This window comes from Natator depressus, chromosome 7 (genome assembly GCF_965152275.1).
Source record: "Natator depressus isolate rNatDep1 chromosome 7, rNatDep2.hap1, whole genome shotgun sequence".
Taxonomy (NCBI): domain Eukaryota; kingdom Metazoa; phylum Chordata; order Testudines; family Cheloniidae; genus Natator; species Natator depressus.
Window position 1 is genome coordinate 119,767,179 of NC_134240.1, and position 24,496 is coordinate 119,791,674.

The following is a 24,496-nucleotide window of genomic DNA, read 5'->3' on the forward strand; positions in this document are numbered from 1 at the left end:
AGTAAAAGCAGTGTTGCCAACTCTCATGATTTCATCATGAATCTCATGATAATTGTTTTCCTTAAAGCCCCAGCTCCTGGAGTCAAGTGGATATGTGATGATTTCAGCCTTTATTCTTAAAGAAACATTAAGTTTCTAGTCCTCGTGGCTGTGGAGAAAGCTTCAAAATGTGACCCCAGTGCACCCTAAAGGCCCAGAAAGCAGAAGGCAAATAAAAAGAACCCCAAATCTGTTATTTTTACATAATCTCATGATTCTTGGTGAGCCTGGCTCAGGATTTTTGAACATTTGGGACTAGCAATACTGTGAGAGTGACCTGAAAGTGCCAGTTTCACTCCTGTTTAAGATTAGTTTCTAGTCTAGCGTTTGTAGTGAGGTAATACCCATGGGTGAAAGTAAGCCGGTATGATGTACAGGTAAGAAAGTAGCGGCTGGTACACAGCTGATGTTAAAACACTGCCATGGCAGCGCTTTAACGTGGCTTGTGTAGTCGCGGCAGAGCGCTGGAGAGAGTTCTCCCAGCGCTCTAAAAAAAAAAAAACAAAAAAAAAACCAAACCCACCTCCATGAGGGGAGCAGCTCCCAGTGCTGGGGCACTGTCTACACTGGTACTTTACAGCACTGAAACTTTCTTGCTCAGGGGTGTGAAAAAACACACCCCTGAGCGCAGCAAGTTGCAGCACTGTAAAGCGCCAGTGTAGACAAGCCCTTACATGTCACACTAATGCTGTGCTATAGTTAAGAACTCCATCTGGGAGCTTGCAAACCTCTTGAATGAAAAATGGGGGAGGCTCCCATCCTCCCCTGCCCCCCCAGTTGGAACCCTTGGATAATACCATCACCTGAAATTACTAAAACTGAAGAATCAGACCATTTTTCACCCTTTTGGCCAGCCCTTTATTTACTGCATCCCATGGACAGCTAAATCAGTCTGGCCAATTTAACACATGCGTCTAGTCAGTTTTACTTTCTGATCCTCATGTACTAACCTAATGCTGTAGTGTCCTTGCAGCAAACACTGCAGTGGGCTAAATGCTAACAAAAAACTGTTTCAATTGAGCATCTTAAAAAAAGTAAATCAAATGGAGGGACATTTCTAGACATCTTACATTCTATTAAACTTTGGGCCAGATGTTAACTTGGCATTTTCCCTTCAACAATTAGAGCTAAAACCAATTATTCTGTTGGACAAGGGTCAAGGACATTCGATTAGAGGCATCAATAAATGGAACAAGTCTGATCTGCCTCCTATTCCCAGCCCTATCCTGGGCTCTGAGACCCCACACGGTTTGAGGCTATGTTTCACCTTTTAGTTTGACTGGATCCAGCCACCTGTCCTTTCTGTGGGCACTGTTTGTTTGACAACACAAAACTCCAGCCAGGTATCCAGGCCTCAGATTAGTGTTTACGGTGTATTTTTTCAGTGTACAACCCTGAACTGAAACCCAAAGAGTTAAAACCTTGGGCAGGGAAATGGTTCACTGATGCGTGGGAAACAAGTACCCAACCTATTGTATAGACCCCTGCAGGAGCTCTGAGAATGGTACTCACATAACTATATCATAACTCTCGTCTTTAAGGCCAGCATCTCCCAGCTTTTCCATGTAGCCATGGATGAAGTCCACATTAGGCACCTGGTAGCCAAATTTCTTCATGTGATAGTCAATGTGCTTCTTTGCCACTTCTACCTGGAAGAGGGAAAAAAATAAGCAGGCTGTAAACTACATAAACTCTTTAAGATGTTTCTAAAGTCTCTTCCCCTTCATGTGGCAGAGGGCCCGCATATTCTCATTAGGGCCCTACGCATCTCCCTTTATTTCCCTCCAAACCCCAGCCATTTTGAATCCTAGATCATGGCTACCAAATCTCCTGGCCAAAGAAGAACAGAGGGGATTCCCTACAGAGACTAATAAATGGCAAGACCAAGTCTCGGACTGGCCAGGGATGGGGTGGGTGGGGAGTCTCTCTATTTGATCAACAAAAAGTGTGGGACTAGCAAAGACTTCTGATCAACGTAAAGCCCAGCAAGGGGCTGTGCATGTTGTCTTCACCACAGCACTCTCTGGGAAGGTAGGGAACAGGCCAGTACTCATGCCAGTGTCTCATGCCTGATGATGCAGGGTATTATCCCTGCATCTCCCTCCCCCCCACCCCACCCCACCCCACCCAGGATAGCACATACTGCGTGATGGTCTGGAAGGTGGAAGGAGTGAGACGATAAATGGCAAAATACATTTACCCCATTTCCACACTCAGGTCTCTAATAGGGCTAGGAGAAGCTGAGAGTAGGGAAATTATGTCTCTCAGTGACTATCAGAGGCAGGATCTCAATGACCAAGCAGCTATAAAACAATCACTCAGTGTCTTGCACTACAGGTACTTAAACCTGACCCACACGTGCACTGTATTAAACCTTGTAGCTTGCATGAAGGTAAGATTATTAAAAGCCAATAGCTAAGGTTACTATCTGCATGCAGCTGAACCCCCTACATCGGACAGTCCCCATATACCAAAGGATCAACTTTGAACTCTAAGCACCATGCAGTTCCGCCTTGGTGGGACGAAGTTATTTTCACTTCCAAAGCTGAGAGCCATGAAGATAAAGACCCGGACTTTGATTAGCACTATTCAATTCGAAAACATACCTGGGCGTCGGTCATGTCTATTCCAGTGACATGCCCTTTCTCCCCAACTAGTTTACTCAGCATATAGCAGTCCCTGCCACTCCCACTGCCCAGATCCAATATCCAACAGGTCTCCAGGCACTCTGGGATCACCAGGCCGCAGCCATAGTACCTGAGGGAAGAAACTCTCGAGATCAGTGATTCTTGAACCACGGAATCTCACCACACCTCAGTGGTGTGCAAGGGAAAGCTTTTTAGATGGGGTGGATGAAAATGTGTCATGAAGAGCAAACCATCAGGAACAGCCAACCCACATATGCAGATATGGATTAATTAAGCCTCATTGCTTATCTCCATTTTATACTGGGCAAACTGAGGCACTGAGATGTGTGATCTGCCCAAAGGCTCTCGGCGAACAAAGAAAATGACAGGCCAAGGAAAGCATTTTCTGGTCGAACATCCTGTAGCCTGACCTTGGAGATTAGAGCAAAGGTTTTTACCAGAACATCTAATGGATTTCTGATAGGGGATATATGACCTGTAAGGAGAGTGACATTTTTATGTCTATTAGCTTATCTTTTCATCTCCAGATTTGAATAGACAGGGTTTATGGGGAGCTTTTTAACTTTAATGTTCTTTGTGTTAATTTTTCCTAACATTTGCTGCTCATTGTAACTTTAAATTAATGACTGTGTCTAGAAATGGTTACTAAGGTTGATTGGAATTCATTGATTCATTTTAAAGCTCCAAACTACATTAATTTGTTTATCTCTCATTAATTTGTTCTCTGCATTAATTTGTTCCTCTCTGCCTCTGCTTTTGGTATGAATTTCTCCTTTGAGCTGGCAACCTCCAGGCCTCAAGGACTGTGGAGGTGGTAGGCTGCCTCCAACCGGGAAGTTATGAGAGACATACAAAGATAAACTGGCTACTTTCTTCCCCATTGTATTCTCTGGATAGAGTGACACCACTGGGCCAAAGACTGTTTCAGTGAAGCACATTGAGTGAGTGAAGCTCTATTAAAGAGTCAATTGTCAATTCTTTACCTTGACACTACATCATCATGGACAGACTTCAGAGCCTCCTTTATGAACATGGGCAAAGACCTAGCCACGGTGACGCAGGCATTGCTTTGCAGATCCTCCGATTTCTGCAACTCTTTACCATAATAATCCTGAGATGGGAACACAAAAAGTCCGTATGTCTCCATAGCACACCAGAGCCTACAGATTCTAGTTACTGCCCTGCCCCCACCCCAGGGTTACTCTTGCTCCTCTTTGCAGGGAGGATGGTCTGCCCCCAGCCTGCAATACTGGGAACCCACCTAGACAGCAGAATTACTTCTCATGTTTTGCTTACAATACCCCTCCTAATACATACCAGAATGATGTTTACTTTTTTTTTTTGTAAGAGTTACAATGTTGACTCATATTTAGCTTGTGACCCCCCAACTGCTTTCTGTAATACTCCTTCCTAGGCAGTCATTTCCCATTTTGTATGCGTACAATTCATTGTTCCTTCTTACGTGGAGTACTATGCATTTCTCTTTATTGAATTTCATCCTATTGACTTCAGACCATTTCTCCAGATCAATTTGAATTTTAATCCTATCCTCCCCAAAGTACTTGCAACTCCTCCCAGCTTGGTAACGTCCGCAAACTTTATAAGTGTACTCTCTATGCCATTATCTAAATCAATCATGAAAATATTAAACAGAACTGGACCCAGGACCAATCCCTGATGGACCTCACTCGTTATGCCCTTCCAGCTTAACTGTGAACCACTGATGATTACTCTCTGGGAACAGTTTTCCAACCAGTTATGCACCCATGTTATAACAACTCCATCTAGTTTGTATTGCCCGATTTTATTTAGGAGGTCATGCGAGACAGTATCAAAAGCCTTACTAAAGTCAAGAAGAAAAGGAGGACTTGTGGCACCTTAGAGACTAACCAATTTATTTGAGCATGAGCTTTCGTGAGCTACAGCTCACTTCATCGGATGCATACTGTGGAAACATAAAGTCAAGATATACCACATCTACTGCTTCCTCCCTATCTACGAGGCTTGTTACCTTGTCAAAGAAAGCTGTTAGGTTGGTTCGACATGATTTGTTCTTGAGAAATCCAAGCTGTTACTTCTCCCTTTATCTTCTACATGTTTACAAACTGATTACTTGATTATTTGTTCCATTATCGTTCTGAGTACTGAAGCGAAGCTGACTGATCTGTAATTTTCCAGGTTGTCCTCATTCCCCTCACCCTTTTTTTTTTAAAATACATGGGTACTATATTTGCCCTCTTCCAGTCCTCTGGAATCTCTCCTGTCTTCCATGAGTTTTCGAAGATAGTCACTAACAGCCAGTTAGCTCCTTGAGTATTCCAGGATGTATTTCATCAGGGAGGGAGCACTTAGATTGCTGCTATAACCAGGGCTCAGGTCATGGGCTGCAGGTATAAGAGGCTTGCGGAGGCTGAGTGCCCCCAAACAGGGCAAGAAATGCTGGATGCAGCGCACCTCCCTTTGGAAGTGTGCTGGCCCCGCTGCCTTTGGGGTGCCACCACTGGAAGTTCCCAAAAAGTGGGGGAGCCACCGGTGCCCGGACTGTGACCCTGCCGCACTCTGCCCACGCTCGGCCTCCTCCCCCCGATGCCCCACCCTCACTCAGCCTCTTCCCCCCGAGGCCTCCCCCCACCTGCTACTTGTGCCTCGCCAGGGAAGGGGGTGGAGAGGCCCGAGCAGCAGGCCAGGTGGGCCTTGGTGAAGGAGAGGAGCAAACAGTTGTAGGAAGAGGTGGAGTGGGGTGTGGCCTGGGGGGGAAGAGGCTGAGCGGGAGCAGAGCGAAAGGCGGGGCCATGGTCCAAGCACTCACTCCCATTTCTAGGGAGCTTCCGGCATTCGCGCCCAGCCTCCCCAAAGGCAAGAGTAATGCGTGGCCTCTGGCTCAGGTGTAACGTATGGAGGAGAGAAGGGCAGCTGGAGTCAATGGGGCAAGCTCCAGTGCAGGATAGGCCCTAGCAGTGCCCTCTCCTCCACCCCAGCTCTTACCTGCACCTCTCTGTAAATCTGCTCTGCAGATGGGGCAGCCACTGCAACGAGAACCACCAGAAGCCTGGGTCAGGCGACCTGATGCAACAGTGATAGGCGCCAGCCTCGAGCCCACACAGAGAGTGGCACCAAGCACCCCTCACCGCCCAGGGCAATGCAGCGCTGGGGGGGGTCCCCCCCAACACCTCCTGGGGGGCAAACCCCTATCCCCAGAGAGACCCGCAAGACAACCCCTCCCCCACCCAGAAACCCTCCCTCCCCACCCCACCCTGCTGGGGCCCCCGCCACCAGAGAGCCTCCCCCCCCCTGCCCTGCTGGGGCGCCCCCCTCCCACCAGAGAGCCCCCCTCCCACCCTGCTGGGGAGCCCCCCTGCTGGCCCCCCCCGAGAGCCTCCCCTCCCCACCCACCCACCCACCCCGCCCTGCTGGGACCCCCTCTCACCGAAGCCTACTCCTCCCCCCGAGACCCTTCCCCGCCCCGCCCTGCAGAGAGCCTCCCCGTCCCCCCCCAGAGACCGACCCCCCCGGGCGAAATGCCCCCAGGCGACCCGCAAAGGCCCCCCGCCCCCGGCGCGCGGCGGCGGCGGCGCGTACTGCTCGCGGCTGGACCGTCGGGCCGCGGACTCTGCCCCGGCACCGTCAGCGCCCCGCCCCGCGCTCGGGTTGGGGCCGGGCTACGGGGGAGGCGGGACTTCCGCTTCCGAAGGGGGCGGAGCTAGGGAGCCCTCCAGGGAGCCACGCCCCCTCCCGCCCATCTCCCTGCCAGCAGCAGCCGGGCCCCGCCCCCTTCCCAGCCCCGCCCCCTTTGTCTCCCCGCCCCCCTTGCCCCTCCTTGCCCCCAGGTTTGCCCAGCCCCACGTGCTGGGCTGTCCGGCTCCGTGAGCGCCATGCCAAGGCTGCCACATGCCACGCGGTGACGTGGTTCCTTCTGCTCCCCCCCCCCATGAATGCCTGGCAGACCCGGCCCCGCTCCAGCTCCAGCCATCTGGGCTCAGCCCCCCAGGCAAGGGGCCCATTCTGCACTCCCCTCCCATGCCCCCCGCCCCCGGCTGCAGTGCGGGTCGGTGGAGAATTGGGACCATGGGACATCAGGCCCTAGTCACCTCCAGGCACCCAAGGGCAGGATTCAGCGGGAAGGGCCAGCCCAGCGACCCTATTCTTCACACCCCACAACACACTGTGGAGATCCCAGCCCGGGGTGCTGGTTTTCTGGGCCAGCTGGAAGTGTTGCATAGGAAGCACATTCACCCCAGGCAACGAAGCGGCGTGTGGGGCTTTGCACTGATGCCGGTTTTGTTCAATATCTTCATTAATGATCTGGAGGATGGTGTGGATTGCACCCTCAGCAAGTTTGCAGATGACACTAAACTGGGAGGAGAGGTAGATACGCTGGAGGGTAGGGATAGGATACAGAGGGACCTAGACAAATTAGAGGATTGGGCCAAAAGAAATCTGATGAGGTTCAAAAAGGACAAGTGCAGAGTCCTGCACTTAGGACGGAAGAATCCCATGTGCCGCTACAAACTAGGGACCGAATGGCTCGGCAGCAGTTCTGCAGAAAAGGACCTAGGGGTTACAGTGGACGAGAAGCTGGATATGAGTCAACAGTGTGCCCTTGTTGCCAAGAAGGCCAATGGCATTTTGGGATGTATAAGTAGGGGCATAGCGAGCAGATCGAGGGACGTGATCGTTCCCCTCTATTCGACATTGGTGAGGCCTCATCTGGAGTACTGTGTCCAGTTTTGGGCCCCATACTACAAGAAGGATGTGGAAAAATTGGAAAACGTCCAGCGGAGGGCAACAAAAATGATTAGGGGACGGGAACACACGACTTATGGGGAGAGGCTCAGGAAACTGAGATTGTTTAGTCTGCGGAAGAGAATGAGGGGGGACTTGATAGCTGCTTTCAACTACCTGAAAGGGGGTTCCAAAGAGGATGGCTCTAGACTGTTCTCAGTGGTAGCAGATGACAGAACAAGGAGTAATGGTCTCAAGTTGCAGTGGGGGAGGTTTAGGTTGGATATTAGGAAAAACTTTTTCACTAGGAGGGTGGTGAAGCACTGGAATGCGTTACCTAGGGAGGTGGTGGAATCTCCTTCCTTAGAAGTTTTTAAGGTCAGGCTCGACAAAGCCCTGGCTGGGATGATTTAGTTGGGGTTGGTCCTGCTTTGAGCAGGGGGTTGGACTAGATGACCTCCTGAGGTCCCTTCCAACCCGGATATTCTATGATTCTATGATGCTGTGGCTGAGTTAGGAACATTGGTGATGGTGTCTGGAGGCAATCCAGTCCTCCTCATCTACTGGAAAGGTGGTGGTGGTGATGTAGCACCTTGGAGCCAACAGGCATGTTGTGACATTTTGGGGATCACCCAGACAGGTAAAGCACACGTAAAGCTGTCATCACCTGCCCTGTAACCTTGGGGTACCTTAATGCAGCTATGACTCAGATCCCAGTAGCCACCCCACAAGCACAAGGTCTCACCCCGACATCCAGCAGCCTAGTTACTCCTTGTAGGGTAACACCAACAGCCCTTAATCCCAGGTCTCCTCAAATCTGACCTTCCAAGTTCTTAACTGACAGACCCTCAGACTTTACCCCTCCAGTTCATCATCCCTGAAGGTGTGAAACCAGCCCCCAGATACCAGTTTACTTTGGTACACCCGCCCCAACAGTTTGCACAACAGATACCTGCTTGGGGGTAAAAATAAACAAAAAGTTAATTTAATAGACTAACCACAGACTCAATGACAAAATAGTAAGGGAAGCAAACACGTACAAGTTCCACAGCAAATAAACATGAAGAGGAAACTTCAGACTTTACGCTTCCATTGTAGATAAAATCCTTTTTCTCATACAAGCTACCTATTGCCTTTGAAGGATCCCAGCATACCTCCTAACTATATAGAGGATCCAGCATTTCACAGAGAGTATCCCGCCTACAGCCTGTCCCTGTTTCTGGAAGACTTCAGTTTCAAGTCTCCCTTTCCCTTCCCCCATTTTTTTGTCTCTCCTGGCACCGTGACTCATGGTTAAGGCTACGTTTTAGTCAGGGGTATTTTTAGTAAAAGTCATGGACAGGTCACAGGCAGTAAACAAAAATTCATGGCCCGTGACCTGCCCATGACTTATACTATATACCCCTGATTAAAACTTGGACCAAGGGGTCGCGGGTGCTCTGTTGGGGCGGTCCAAGGGCACTGTGGGTGCGGGGGGGAGGGAAGCAGGTGGCGGCACACAGCCCGGGACCCCTGCTGATGCTGGGGGGCGGGGTGGGGCGGGCAGTAGCACATGGCCTGGGACTCCCGCTGGTCCGGGGGGGGGGCAGGACCGCTGCTGGAGGGGAGGGTTGGCAGGGCTGGCAGACTCTCTACCCAGCTCCACAGAAGCAGCCGGCATGCCCCTGCAGCTCCTAAGGGGAGCAAAGGCATGGGGCGCTCTGCGCGCTGCCCCTGACACAAGCGCCGGCTCCACAGCTCCCATTGGCTGGGAACTGCAGCCAATGGGAGCTGCGGGGTGGTACCTGCAGGCAGGAGCAGCACACAGAGCCCCCTGGTCCCTTTGCCTAGGAGCTGCAGCGACATGACGGCCGCTCCTGGGGAGCCCCCCCCCAGAGGTAAGCATCACCCTGCACCCCATCCCCCTGCCACAGCCCATAGCACCTTCCCACACCCAAACTGCTGCTGGCCCAGGGCTGCCCAAGCTGTTCGGGCAGCTCTGGAGCCAGCCACACTGGCCACTGCAGAAGTCACAGAGGTCCCATGACACATGCAGCCTTACTCATGGTTATTCAGAATGGAAGAAACTCTAGCCAGGATGTCTCAATGTCTTTGCATTAACTTTAATGATCCACCATTTCCTGGGCTAGGCAACAGATGGGTACCCGAAGCTGGGCCACGTCTACACTAGCACTTATGTTGGCAAAACTTTTGTCCCTCAGGGCTGTGAAAAACACATACCCGAGTGACATAAAGTTTGTCAGCATAAGCGCTCACGTGCACAGCGCTATGTCAGCAGGACACTCTCCCGCCGACAGAGCTACCGTTTCTCATTGAGCTGGTTTTATTAGGTTGATGGGAGAGCTCTCCCCCATTGGCATAACGCAGCTACACGAGTACTCTTACAGCGGCATTGGTACGGCTGGGCCACTGTATGTTTGTAAGTGTAGACATGGCCTTAGCTTTGTGTAAACTGGCTTGGGAGATGCCCCTCCCAGCCTTACTGCTCTGCTGTGAAGTGGAGCAGAAGTTTACAAGCAGAGTTTTCTATATCCACAGATATATAAATGAATAACCAATCTGTATAAATATCTCATAATGACCAACAAGTTCAGAGAATTACCCGCTTTCATAAATGACCTTCCCTGATACACTTCTATAGTACAATGTGCAATCAGTTGGTTCAACAGCTCATGTCTGGGGCTTAAACCTTCTGTTCTCCCCATGGGGTGTCTGGATCCTGACTGTCACACATGTACCAGGAAAAGATGGAATGGTTCAGCCCTTCTCACCCAACAAAGCAATGCTGCAGATGTTCATCTTGAGATGACAGACCGGCAGGATGACATGGGGAGAAACACTGCAAGGGGAAACTGGTGAAAGTCAGTCCTTGACCTCCACATTCAATAACTAGCCTGCCTAGGGTCTGGAATTTCAAGGCAGCAGCTGTTGCAGTTTTAGCAAGAGTCAAGATAATTTTTGTTTTTACAAAGCAGGTGTCAGCACTTATAGGGACTTGGAGCTAAATTCTGCTCTCAGAGCTGCATGCACAGCTCCCAGTTAGGCCACTGGAGTTAACTGGTGTGTCTAAGGGCTGAATGAGCTGTGGTGTGTCAGAGGCCCAAAGAAAGATTATTCTGCTCTCAGTAGTTGCTAGGTAAGCATCCTGCTCAGAATCACTGATTAGCCAATGAGTTTGTTCTCATGATGGTTACCATTGGTCAAGTGCGCGCCATTCAATATCATGCAAGGGACAGCTGGATGCAGGTGATGCTCTGGAACAAATCAGAATATGCCTCTTTATGCAACTGAATTTAGTGTTGCATAAAAACCAGCGATTTTTAAATTCCTCTCTGGGCTTTTCTTAACAATTAACCTAACACACCATGTGCAGAAGGAGCAAGCATAATATAAGATATAGCACTAACTGTCAACCTATTCAGGCCATTGGATCTGCCAGTATCCTCTGGACTAGTTCTCCTCAGCTGCTAGCTATAGCACTGTATCGTAATGACACTCTCACTATAGGCTTTGTATTAAAAAAAGAGATTAAAAATATCTAAATAAGAATGCAAATCTTCTCAGAATTAAAAAATAATCAATCAAAACAGCATGTGTGTTTTTTAAACCTTCCTCTGCCATGTAGAAAGCCCAACCTAACTGCACTGCACTGCACAAGAGACTCACAAGTGAAACTGACTTTTGAAACAGACCCAAAGGAAAGCTCTGCATACATAGATGCTGGAACTAGGGGTGCTGCAGTACCCCCTGGCTTGAAGTGGTTTCCATAATAGACAGGGATTACAGTCTGGTTCAATGGATCTCAGCTCCCACACTCTACAAATTGTTCCAGCACCCCATCTGCATAGCTCGAAAGCTTGTCTCTTTCGCCCATAGAAGTAGGTCTTCTCTCTCTCTATAGAATCATCATATAGAAATATTTCATCTCATCTCACCGATCAAGCTCCATGGAATTTCTAAAACGTGATGAAAAGCACAGTCAGTGAATAAAGTGCTTCTCCTATGACTAAGTGGAGAGGCTATTAGTAACATGGAAAAGCAATTTACAAAAAAACCAGCAACCACAGACAACATATTTGTCTTGGACCCAAATTAAAGTCAATGGGAACTTTGCCACTGACTTTAATGGAAGCAGGTCCATTGATGGCATCCTTTAAAACACACTATTAGTACCTCACAGCTGCATATCTGAATAGTTTACTGATTCTGTACAGAGTTACAGAATGAATCCAAGGCTGCTTCATCAAGAGCCATAACAGCAATGAAATAGGAAGAATGCAGTTCAAGGCCAAAACAGACAGCAGATGTACTGGCAAGAGATACAACATTCCAACCCTGTGTTTTAGATTATATACAGAAACTAAGGAACAGTACAGTGCTAATGACATTCATGAAACAGACATCCTATTGGACAGGTGACAAAGGACCAGTACAGCGCTAATGACATTCATGACACTCAGGTGACAAAGGGCCAGGCAAGTTGTCAGATGCTGTATGTACCTACACACCTGGGTTTGAAAATTCTGGCCCAAATTAGGTCCCTAAAGCCATATTTAAGCAACTGATTTCCAAAGGTGATGTGTGCATGCAGCTCCCACTGACCAAACTCGTAGTGGTGGCTGCTCAATTCTCCAGAAAAAACAAGAAGATTGTTTATGTGTCGAAATGTGAATGTAGGTTCCCATGTGAAAATGCTGGCCCTGCTTTCTGTACTTTGTGGGTGGGGAATGTAAACTTGTGTGAAGAATGCTGGGCAGTGCATCTCCGTCACCGCACCTGTTAACTCTGTGAAGAACAGCTCCATATTCAGCAGAAATTATAGACGGGGGAATTCACCCTAGAGCAGAGGGCCCAGGAAAGCTATACGGGTTTGAATGGGACCTAAGTCACGTGTTTGGCATTGGGCCAAATATAAATAATAACACACGTTGCCTTTGATTCATTAGCTGAACATGCGCAATGCCTTGGGGAAAGGAAAACCCCTATTCAAATAGTACTTTGCATAGAAAAGAAAACAGACATGAACAGTGTTAGTCACAGGAAGGTTTTCGTAAAGTCTGCTTTAAATTAAGCGCAAGCAAGTGATCTAGCCTTCGGTATAGGGAGAGTTTGTGATGAGCAGGTTACAGAGCGGTCCCACGCACATCCACAGCCCTGCACGTTCAGTACCACACACGCTGCATTTTCACAACTGCCTTTCAGCACAGCTCAGCCTTGCAATGTAACTGCTGAAGCAGGAAGAGACTCTGAAGCTCCACCGACACAGGTCGTCCCATCAGCTCCCGCTAGGTGTGCTGGGTATTTCGGTTCTCCTGCTTCATTTCAGAAGGTGACTCAGCTGGTCCTGCAGATTTGATGAATGCTCGACACTGGGGACCAGACAGACGGAAGTGTTCAAAGTCAGATCAGCTCCCCAAATCTCTGTGTTTTGGTTGCTAAATAGATGCACATGCCATTACCACTTGTGCATGAGGGAACAGAACTGCTCTGTTAAAGAAGTTAGGAGGGGAAAATACCTTGTGAATCAGACAAGAGCCATGAGAATGACTAAAGGATTAGAAAACATGCCCTATAGTTATAGTCTCAAAGAGCTTAATCTATTTAGCTTAACAAGGAAAAGGTTAAGGGGTGACTTGATCACCATCTATAAGTATCCACATGGGGAACAAATATTTAATAATGGGGTCTTCAATCTAGCAGAGGAAGGTATAATGCAATCCAACAGCTGGAAGTCGAAGTTAGACAAATTCAGACTGGAAATAAGACGTAAATTTTTAACAGCGAGTGTAATTAACCATTGGAACAATTTACCCAGGGTCCTGGTGGATTCTCCATCTCTGACAATTTTTAAATCAAGATGGGATGTTTTTCTGTTCTCGGAATTATTTTGGGGACGTTCTGTGGCCTGTGTTATACAGGAGGTCAGACTAGATGATCAAATTGGTCCCTTCTAGCCTTAGAATCTATGAATCATCCAACCCATACCACATGCCATCACAAAGGCGAATTGTCTGCAAAGCCTGTGACTGGACCAAAGCCAAAATAACTCAGCACATCTATAAGCACAGAGCAAAGCTTTCCTTTTGCTCAAAAACCATCACAGATCAGAAACAGTGTCAAGTGAGGAACAGTTACAAAGATCCCAAGTGACCTGCATATTCTACTTAAACCCTGCTGAGAGGCTGAATGTCAGACAGGGGGACTAAACTGAGCCCTGATACAAGTGGGCATAATGCACCTAGGAGGCAATGAGGGCTCCATCTGCTTATGCCAGGGCTAAACTGGACCCCGAGCGTGGAATAAAGAGCAACCAGGATCTGGCTTACGATGCCTAGTGCATTTCATCTGGAAGGATCACAAAGGACTTCACAAATGAAATTACTAGTTACGGAGAGAATGAGTAGGGTTGGTGGCAATTTAAATTTCTTCATAACAAATTTTAAAAGAAAAATTTTGTTTCATTCAGAATTTCAGGGTTTTTTTTTTCATTTTTGCAATGAAAAAATTCAAAACAAAAAGTACATTTCCATTTCAAATTTCAAAATGTTACTCGCATTTTTCCCCCTTTCTCCCCTTACACTGCTGCTAAGATACCATGGTGATGGCAGCTTGAGATAGGAACTTGGCCAGGATACTAGGATGAACACCCGACGCCTGCAAAAAGCGCAAGTGATCATGAGCAATCAGTGCCTTGGTGTTGTATCTCATCCAAATCTCCGCTGAGAGAGGAAAGATCGCCCCCTACTGAGTCATCAGCATGACTTCATGCAGCACCCTGAGTTTTCCTTGGACGTTCCTTATCCAAGCAATGACCTAGTGTGACCCCGCTAAGTTTATGAGCTGATTGTTCCCTTCTTTGTACCTTGGGGCCACATTCAACTTCCTCTGGAGAAAAGAAAACATCACGCCATTGCTAGGACATGCTGCCTTCATGTCATTGCAGATTTACTTGCTGAAAACAGAAAACCCAGCCACGCATCATGCAAACTATGAGAGGGAATCAACATGGACTACCTGCTGAGGGTTAGCAAGAGAGGTGTAAGCTTAATAAATCGGCTAATAAAACAGGCTATACTCACTTCTTCTGAATAGCTTCTTGTCTAGACGAGGAAAGAAGAGAAAAGGTATTGTTGGAAAAATAGCAACAGGGCTAATTAAGTGCTGGTAAAAGGGGCTTGACTGACTGCTCCGAAAACTGAAACCATCAATTTGTCTTTAGAACAGGCCCAGCAGGGGCAGCAGCAGGGCAAGCTGCCCCCACACTGCCCTGGCACCATGTCTCAACCCTGACCTGGAAGACAACCTCTTCAGGTGAGAGGGGAGTCCTGTCTCCATGACCTATTCAGTCCTCAGCTGATTGCTAATGGGGGTGCGTGTGTGTATGCGTGCAGGGGTGCGGACGCCCTCACCCACTAGGAACTTGATGGAGACTCATCAACTCATGTCTCACACACACCGAACAGCCAACACATGGTGATGACTACAGGTGACTAGCGTCCTGGACAGAATTCATACTGGTAGCCTAGAGCTGGAAAGCATCATGTTGAATATGGAGATTTTTTGCTGGCAGTTGTATGCTTCTATCCCATGTGACTCATTCAAGTGACCATGGCTCATGCAGTTTAGCACCAACACTTAACACTGACAGGGACGTTGCAATGTTTTTTATCTGAACAATGTCCCTTTAACAAACTGTAGGCCGGCATGGTGAGCTAGTGATAGAGGGTTCCAAACCGTGGCCTGCTCAGTCCCAGCAGAGAGGAGGACAGGAGCCCTCCCTCATGCTGGAATGCCCCATTTTGGCCAGCGCTCAGACCAGGCTCCATGCAAAGCCACCAAAATGTGGGGCCTTTAAGGGGAATGAAAGGGGTTTCCAGGAGATCAGTCCCCCAAAACCCAGAGTATCCAGTGCTCCCTACTTACTGGTACTGGAGATGAGTGGTTATGATAGCCATCTTCCTTAGACTCTGCAAAGCACAAAATGAGGAATTACGGACCTTCTCTGTCCTGAGCATCTCGGCAGAATTAGTGTGAGCTGTTCTAGAATGATGACAACTCTGCATATTCCTGCAGCAGCTTTTCCTCCCCTCCCCGCCCCTCATCGCAACCCAATGGAGTTTATAGGCTGCACAGGAAAAGTTCACCTCCCTCACCCGGAAACCCAACTACCTCAGGGGAGCTCTTGAACGACTATCACAAATAACCCCGAAAAGACCATTTCTCCTCTGCTCTTTTCAGGCCCTTTTGCTGCGCTCATCTTGGCAGCACCTGAGCACTTTCCATTAGTGCATTAAGTGATGGGACTGACATCTATCGTGTGTGGTTTGTTCTCTCATTCTCTCCCCAGGATGCAGGGAAGGGTCGTATTTTGGTAGGATTTTAAAAAATACACACACACGTTGCTATGTGTTTCTGTTAGAGGAGGCAAGGTCAAATAAATGCGCCTTGCACTTGGATTGGGCTCATGGGCCTGACCTCTTGCGTTCAGCCCTGTTGAACACTACATCATTCCCACTAACGCTGTATCCAGCCTGCTCTCAAATCTCTGCCGTGCTACTGCCTTGACCAGCTCCCTTGTGAGCCTAATCCACTGCCCAGAGGCTTGTGTTGTTCAAAACTAAACATCTCCTGCATTAGCTTCAGGCCACTGTTTCTTGCCTGGTCATTTTGACCTTGCAAGGACAAGCTCACCGATCCTGGAATACTACTGTGTGGAGCTGCCTCCCCTGAAAGCAAATATTCTCCCACAGAGATGTGAGAGAGTAAACAAGTCCAGAAAACAGCAACGGGGTCATTTCTACCTGATCTAGCAAATTTCACTTCAGGACTTCACTCATCCCTCAGTGTCATGAAGTGTAAGAAGCCAGGGGCCTACAGGAGGTGAAATATAGGTCTGCAGAGGGTAAGCTAGAAAGGGTGCAACAATAATAAAGACTCTGAAGCCCTTCAGTAATGGGATAATTCAGCACAGACGTGGTGCAGCACAACTACTATTACCGCTCTTGAGGTCCAAGCTACTGTGTCTATTGGGAAGGATTCTGGTGTTGTGAGCTTCAGGGGAATCCCACAGTTTTACCTCTGCAGTTCAAGAAATCATAGCTGGCAAGTTCGGTGAAGAATTCCTAGATGTAGCAAGCCCATCCCACTGCACCAGTGCAAGACTGGCCTATAGTGAGCTCTATTAGAAAGAACTACACTACAACAAAAGAGTAATAATCTGCACTTCTATAGCACCGTCCATGCCACGATCTCAGAGTGCTTTGCAAGTCCCAGTGAACTGAGCTTAACACCACCTCTGAGAGGTCAGGGGACATTATCACCATTTTACAGACAAGGAAACTGAGGCCTGGAGAGATTAAGTGCCTGATTTTCACTGACTTCAATGGGAGCTGTGCGTGCTCAGCACCTCCTGAAATTAGGCCATAAAGACATGCCCAAGTTCATGCAGAAAATTGACAGCAGAGCCAGAAACAGAACCCAGATCTCCAAAACCATGCTCTGAAGTGTTCCCAGCCTCTGTTTGCCAGAAGTTGGAAATGGGCAACAGAGGATGAATCACTTGATTACCTCTTCTGTTCATTCCCTCTGGGGCACCCGGCATTGGCCACTGTCGGAAGACAGGATACTGGGCTAGATGGACCATTGGTCTGACCCAGTATGGCCATTCTTATGACTCCTAGCTCTGTACTTCAGCCACAAGATTCCCCTTCCGTACTCTGCACTGCCTTGCAGCCCCACGCTCTGTGCCAAAATCCAGCGCTTCCTATTAATCAGAAATGCCATTACTTCAGCAGATAAACGTTCCTTACATCTTCCGAGTGCAGGATGGCATCTTCTTGCATCACCATGTTTCTAGCCGCATGACCCAGGAGCTGAAAAACAGACACGCAAACTGCAGGCAGAAGTCCCGGGCCACCGGGGATTTCTTGTGGCTGCCACTCAACAGATCAGCACACAGAACTGATTGAATTGGGAATTCACTTCACTGGGATTAACTCTGCAACGATCATGCCTTGGATGAAACAGACCAGCAGAGAATGGGGTTTCCTGCAGCATCTTTCACGAAAGAGGTAACAATGCGTTTTACAGTGAGATATGGTGTCAGCAGTGACAGCGATGGTGTAGGCAAACGCAGCAGCCAGTGCGCTCAAGAATGGTTCGGCAGTAAAAACCCATCTGTCCAGATAGGGGGTATGCTGGACTTGGGGATCTGCCATCTCTGGGTCCGGAAGTATTTTCCACTCCCTAACTCTTGGGATTTGAGGAAGGCCAGGCTCCAGGTCTCCAATGCAGCGAAGACACCAAATGCTGGCCAGCATGCTCACGGGATGGGTTTCCTGAGGTTAAGGCTGCACGTGGGCGTTCTGAGTCAGCGCTCCACACCCACATCAGGTTCTCATTCATCCCCGTGCCGTGTCCCACACGGCAGATTATGCCCTGACCAAGGAGGGGGCAGAGTGACTGCTCCCGGGCGGAAGGCTCCAGGTCAGGGCCTGTGTCCAACACACACGAGCTGTATTAATCCAGAGCCCCCAGGGATGTTCTGCCGGGAGAGCTGAGTCACACTCGAGCCCTCCGATTGGGACGGGGAGCTGGGGCAGCCCCACCAGGCTCAGGAGGGCCCCACTGATGGGGCCCACCTGGGCGCAGCTCGCAAGGGGACACCTGCGGGGTCCCAATCCGCCGCAGGGATGCCAGGGGTGCTCGGAGCGGAGAGGGGGAAAGAGACCAGGGAGGGGAGGCGCAGGTCGCTCCAGCCAGACCTCGGCCCCCTTCTCAGGCCAGGGGGGGAAGAGGCTGGGGAGCCCCCTGGGCAGGGGGCAGTTCCCAGCATGCACTGCTCCGCCCAAGCCCCGCTGGCCGTGTCCCGCAGCACAAGGCACCGACGTGACATTTTGACCCCGCTCCAGCCGGACCCATAGACCACGAGCCCCGGCTTCCCCAGCCGGACTACACTTCCCAGCACACCCCGCGGCTGGCGCGCTGCATGCTGGGTGTTGTAGTCCCGGCGGCGGGCCCTCACCTCGGAGCTCCGCGAGCCTTTCAGCACCTGCTTGGTGAGGGCGATCACGTCGGTGCCGCAGCCGGTCACCCTGTCGATCAGCAGCCCCTTCACCGAGCGGCCGAACCGCGCCTGGGCATCGGACGCGCCCCCTGCCGGAGCCGCCGCCATCTTGGGGCTGCCACAGCCTGCGCCCCGCCCCCTCAAGGCCGGGCGACGGCGAGCGCCGGAGGACAGACTAGAGGGGAAGGCGAAGCAGGGTGTGGGCGCTTCCTGCCTCGCCGTGGGGATGGGGCTGCCCTGCTAGGGGTCGGTGGCACCAGCCCCCAGAGGTCCTGCCTGGTGGCACAGGCCTCTGCAGCAGGGGCAGCGAGCCTTGCAATGAGGGGCATGGCCCTGGTTAGTGACCCCTTGTGGTGTCCCATGGCACCCCGCCCTGGGCGAGGTCCTAGGCCACGTGTTTTGTTTGGAGGGGGTTTGCCAACTCCCTGCACTATTAAAGCAGAGTTTCCTTGCAGAATCCTTGCTATGGCAGCCCGGGCACACTGATTTCAGCCGGATCCCTCCCAGGTCCCGTATGGGAAAGGAGACAATGTCGCTCCCCTTTCCTCTCTCCCCACCACCCCACTCCCTTGCAGTGATCCAGGTTTCTGGGGCAGCTGCTCCTGATGACTCAGTTGTATAGGGATGTGCAATCCCTGATCACACCCTGGCCCTTTCAAACAAGCTGTTTCTCAGCCCCAACCCCTCCACATGATTTTTGGCAGCACGTTGTCAGTGTGGTGGGGAAATTGAGGCGGGGGGGGGGGGGCAGTGTTCTGCAGCAACAGGTTCAATAGTGAGCTCTCCACAGTGACATACGTGTGCCGAGCCACAGGCAAGGAGCCTCAACCCCCCAACAGACAGCTGCCCTGCCCAGTGTTCCCAAACCAGGGCAGGCAACAACATAGGGGAACTTCCCACCCCCAGTGGGGCCCTGCCCCAGAAACAGGCAGCATCTGCCGGTGGGAACACTGACCTGACTCCCCCATCCCGTATGACCCCGGGACTTTCCAATGGCCATGTGGGACCATGGGGCAACTTCAAAAATCGGGGCCAGCTGTGGGATGTCCTGCACAGCAGGGGGCTCTTGAGAGGTATGCCCGGTGGTTGTGCCCTTCCTGTTGATCCCAACCAGCTGGCAGTGCTGAGCCAAGCTCAGAGGCTGGGTCAAGCATGCACAGTGTCTGCCAGACGCTTAGTTTTGTGGTCCCCAGCTGCAGGGCTCTTGTCTGTGGGGATGGGAACAGGGTACGGATAACACTCAAATTCCTACCTTGGCAAATTTTCTTTACAGCCATGTAGCTAATTCTCCCTAGTTGAATGATTTGCAATCAGACACCTCTGCTGTCTTTAAAATAAAGGCACCCGGGACAGCAGCCCAGCACTTGCCAAGATGAGCAACACTAAAATAACAACCTTTTGGCCTCAGCCCAGCCCTCCTCATCTACCCTTTGCTAACAAGCAAGTGTGTGCAGTGCTCCTGGGCCAGCTTGCACTAATAAACCAGCATGTACAGTGCAGCAGAGCCATCCAATTCAGCACTTGTGAGCAACCTAGAATAGCAAAACTGCCTTGGGAGCCAATGACCTGTATGTGCCCGGCTGTTGGTTACTGCGCTTCTCGTTGATTACTAAGGCTTGTCTACGCTACAGGGGCTAGAGCAGCGTAGCTACGAGACATAGGTATGTCAGCATAACCTGTAGTGTAGACACTGTCTGTACTGATGGGAGGGTCTTTTCTATCACTGTAGGAAAACCACCTCTCCCAGCAATGGTATCGAGGTCGGAGGAAGCATCCTTTCATCAACCTAGCTGCATCTACAAGCTCAGCTTTGCTACAGCGGTCAGCGGCATGGATTTTTCACACCCCTGAGAGCCATGGCTAAGCTGACCTAAGCTCTAAGCATAGACCAGGCCTCAGTGTGCACAGGAAAAATTCAAAGTGTCCACTTCACTTCAGAACTATAACAATGCATCTTACTTACTTTTCATCAGAGGATCTCAAAGTGATTTACAGACACTAGGGAATCAGTCGTCCCTCAAGAGGCAGGGGAGTATAATGGGGGGAGGGATAGCTCAGTGATTTGAGCATTGGCCTGCTAAACCCAGGGTTGTGAGCTCAATCTTTGAGGGGGCCATTTAGGGATCTGGTGCAAAAATTGGGGATTGGTCCTGCTTGGAGCAGGGGGTTGAACTAGTTGACCTCCTGAGGTCCCTTCCAACCCTGATATTCTATAATTAACTCCATTTTGCAGATGTGTAAACAGACACAGAAGGGCTAAGTGACTTGCCCCAATTCTCATAGCAAGTCAGTGGCAAAGTTGGGCATGGGACCCATGAGTTCTAGCTCCCAGACCCCTGCACTGCCCACTGGCCAACACTCCTTTGGTATTATAACCCTCTTCCCAAGCTTTCACTTCTTGAGATCGCTTTCCTTCTTACACAGGCTTGGGAAGGACATTGCTGGTCTTGGCCCAGGGAAACATGTCATCTTTTTTCTTGTAAATAAACTGCTTACCAGCTGCTTTAAAGGCAGGATGACTGCTAACATACTACCAATGTACTGCTGCTTATATAACATTTTGCACGGCTATAGCTCTTGAGAGTCTCAAAGGAGATTAGAGCAGATGATCATGTGCCTCAGAGCTCCCCTCACTCATTCTCATGGGTAAGTCTTATCCTTTTTATTTGGGGGAAACTGAGGCACAATGCAGGCTTACGTCCCCTCCCCTGTATTGTCATTTGCATTACTTCCCCTCTCACTGCCCCCATCTCCTTCCCCCAAGTAGTAGCTTTACAAACCCTTGGAAAAGTAATTGACTTTGTGCACCTCTTCGAGGCCACTCTGCTGAATCTGTCCCCAAGGGTACAGTGGAAATCAGGTAGCATCAGAGAGAGAACTCGGAGCTCGGCCAACACGACAAGCCATTAATTGCAGCACCCGTGGTTTATCTTCACTCTGGAACATACCGTCTTGTCCGTGCCATTTAAGTGTACGCTCCGAGTACTGTCCCGGCCATTCCCTTGAGGTGTTCAAGGGAACCCAGCCACCGAGGACAGCTGTTGAGGCCACCAGAATGGAAAAGGGGGGATGCTAGGAAGCTGAGACAGCATCAGCCTTCCCAACGGTAGCTGGAAGGATGTTATGGAGTCTTGGATCCATGGCAAAAAGGAACCTGACCAGACTTAAACCAGATGTAAACCCAAGTAGCCTCAGCAAGATGCTCATCGTAAAGGGGCAGCTAGTCATTCATAGAGCCAAAGGGTTAGAAGGGACCACAAGGGTCATCTAGTCTAACCGCCTGCCAAGATGTCAGATTTGTTGTGGCTAAACCATCCAAGACAGATGGCTCCAGCCTCCTTTTGAAAACCTCCAGTGACAGAGCTTCCACAACCTCCCTAGGCGTCTGTGCCATTGTCCTACTGTTCTTACAGTTAGGAAGTTTTTCCTGAGATTTAATCTACCATGCTGTAGTTTGAACCCATTGCCCCTTGTCCTGCCCATTAACACAGTAGCAATAATATTCGTAAAAATACGTTGCCCTTCTACAGAACTTTCCATCCCACCATCTCAGACTGCTCCACAAGTTAATTAGACTGCACAATACCCCTGCTGACGTATGTTCCGCACTCTCCAATCTTAGAGCAGTTCCCTTTCATGGTGACAGCTGGATCCGGCCATTAAACCCAGTAGGTAGGAAACTGCCCTCCGGAAGACCCCTTTGAGCCCCAGTGTATTGTAGCCCTGGGTGGCAGCAGAGCGGTGTCGTCTTCATGCACGTCAGGCCGGGCTCATTTCTCTCGAGCAGAGGGAGAAGTTGCACTCACAGTACATGTACACAATACCCCAAGACTGAGCCAGAAAACAAAGCGCTGCTTTATCACACAGCTCTCAAGCTGTAAAAAGGCAGAGGTGAAGCTGTACTTAACCACAGCACTACACCGTGGCCCAGCCCGCCTCTTCCCAGAGAACACACAGCCAGCGGCTGTTCTGTCACAGAGGGTCAGTTGAGGAATGGGTACAAAGTTTTGGAGGCAAACTTCTCGGGTTAATTCAGCCCCTCCCCCTGTGCCGTGGGACGTTTGCTGAGCACTCAGAATTCCTGCAGGTGGTCGCGGCACCAGCTAACCAGGCCCTCTGTTGCTCTTGGTGCACTCAGAGAAGGGAATGTGCATGAGGCAGCCAATAAAGTTGCCTTATGTCTCAGACTTGGGGTCCAAATTCTGCTCTGAGGTAAATCCCTTGCAATGCCATTTTGTTCGGCAGAGGCTCTCCACATCTGTACCCATGTACCTGAGAGCTGCACCTGGCCCTCAGGGCTTCCTTTGGGCAGCGGGGGAGCCCCTGAGCTAGAGGTGCTTTTTCACCAGAGTGGTTCTCCCATTCTGTAATCTGCCTCACGTTGTCTAACCCATGGGGAATCGGTGCAAAAGGAATCCACATTCATTGCTAAAGATTCAGGGCTGCTAGGCCCACCTTTTCCAGGCTACCTTTCGAGAGGAATCCCACTTCCCCCTCCACGCGGGATCCTGCCCCGCTCCGTCCTCTGCCTCGGCTCTTCTTCTGGCTGGAGACCTGTCCCCCCCGCATTGGGTCAACCCCTGGCTAGGGCACCGCCGCGTTCACCCAATGAGTTGTGTTCACCCAATGTGCTGCCAACACAGGAGTAGCCGTTATATGGCACAAGGACTTTTTTAACGTCATCTAGTACATCTGCCATTGTGGAACTTCCCACGGACCTGGAAAGGCCATGCATCAGAGCAGGAAGAGTCCTTTAAGGCCATTCCAAAAGAAGCCAGTTCCCTTATGAGTTGTTTCCTGTTTGAGCGAAAAATAACTGCCTTTCTTTCTATACAGTGGAACTATGTAATGGTAGAGCCTTGGTATTTCAAAGCACCCCAGAGGCACTTGCTTTTCCTTCCCACTCACTGGAAAACTGCACGGGTGGGTTCAGGTGAGACACCTGTGTCAGTCTAATATCCCTCAGTGACTCTCAGCTTAGCTATGCTTCCAGTTGGGTTTTCCATCTCAGTCTGCGATCTCAGAGTATAACTGAGTTCTTCCCCTCCCACCCCCACTCCCCGCATGCATCACCCTGTCTCCCACTTACACCTATGCAACCCTGTGGGAGCGTAGAAGGTTCACAGAAGAGCCACGAGAATGATCAATTGATTGGAAGCCATGCCTAATAGTAACAAACTCCAGGAGCTCAATCGGTTTAGCTGATGAAAGAGACTGTTAAGGGGTGACCATCACCGTCTGTAAATACCTATGTGGGGAACAGAAATTTGATATTAGAGGCTGCTTCAGTCTAGCAGACAAAACCATAACAAGAGCTAATGGCTAGAAGTTGAAAATGGACAGCCTTAGACTAGCATTAAAGGTGCATATTTTTAACAGGGAGGATAATTAAACACTGGAACAACTTACCCAGGGTTAGGGTGGATTCTCCATCACTAGCAAATGTTAAAAATCACAGTTGGCTGTTTTTCTAGAAGACCTGCTCTAGTTCAAACAGGAACGAATTCAGGGAAGTCCCATGGCCTCTGTTATCCAGGTCAGCAGGATGAACACTTGGGGAATGGATGCTGTTAATGTGCCTGTTGTGGCTAGCCATAAAAACTGTCCTTCTGTGCTATTTAGTTATCTTGGCTGTTCCCTATAGCTCCTATGCGGATACTTTGGCAATATAAAAACACAGCCATGGTCCCTTCTCGGAGCTCTGATATTTGGCGTCCTCTCTAGCTCCTTCCTCCCAGAGTATGCAGTAAATCAGGCAAGAATTCCACAGGGGAGGATGGCTCTAAGAAGTGGGTTTTAAGGAGGGAGATCCAGTGGTGTTGGCTCCCTACTGATTCAGGGGGAAGACCACCCCTCTACTGGATTTCCAACACCACTTCCTGCAGCACTTCGCAGCTCTTCCAGCTGCTTAGCTCATGAGAGCTGCCCAGATCCCCGCACAAGCAGGCTGGTCCCCATGGAGTTTATCTGCACTAAGGAAGGGCTCATGATTATTAAAGCACTGAATTAGGACTCTGAAGTC

The 24,496-nt window shown here is 50.0% G+C and overlaps 2 protein-coding genes across 3 annotated transcripts in view; both read right to left on the bottom strand.

The window, feature by feature from the left end:
- The window catches only part of AS3MT (arsenite methyltransferase), a 33,962-nt gene extending 27,590 nt beyond the window's left edge, over positions 1-6,372 (bottom strand). The window contains exons 1-5 of one of the 2 annotated variants that reach the window (XM_074960067.1): positions 6,267-6,372; positions 5,673-5,713; positions 3,671-3,798; positions 2,646-2,796; positions 1,552-1,688 (exon numbers count right to left, since the gene is read on the bottom strand). In XM_074960067.1, coding sequence (XP_074816168.1) covers positions 1,552-1,688; positions 2,646-2,796; positions 3,671-3,798; positions 5,673-5,713; position 6,267 — 458 coding nt within the window. In that variant the 5' untranslated portion in view covers positions 6,268-6,372. Of the gene's footprint in view, positions 1-1,551; positions 1,689-2,645; positions 2,797-3,670; positions 3,799-5,672; positions 5,714-6,192 lie in introns of both variants that reach the window. The other variant, XM_074960068.1, reaches the window with a different exon arrangement.
- Positions 6,373-9,005: 2,633 nt separating this feature from the next.
- Positions 9,006-18,633, bottom strand: BORCS7 (BLOC-1 related complex subunit 7). The gene is made up of 5 exons (XM_074959434.1): positions 18,433-18,633; positions 17,219-17,281; positions 15,333-15,376; positions 14,489-14,509; positions 9,006-12,778 (listed from the first exon to the last, which is right to left on the bottom strand). The coding sequence occupies exons 1-5, from the start codon at positions 18,580-18,582 to the stop codon at positions 12,727-12,729; spliced, it is 330 nt and encodes a 109-aa protein (XP_074815535.1). The 5' UTR covers positions 18,583-18,633; the 3' UTR covers positions 9,006-12,726.
- Positions 18,634-24,496: the final 5,863 nt, after the last annotated feature.

Bases quoted from the DNA above. Each gene is read 5' to 3' on its own strand.
- BORCS7 (XM_074959434.1), bottom strand. From the start codon at position 18,582: ATGGCGGCGGCTCCGGCAGGGGGCGCGTCCGATGCCCAGGCGCGGTTC. The intron at 17,282-18,432 runs GTGAGGGCCCGC...TCTGTTTTTCAG, and splicing joins AAGGCTCGCGGAGCTCCGAG to CTCCTGGGTCATGCGGCTAG. The intron at 14,510-15,332 runs GTAAGTAGGGAG...TTCCTCGTCTAG, and splicing joins ACCACTCATCTCCAGTACCA to ACAAGAAGCTATTCAGAAGA.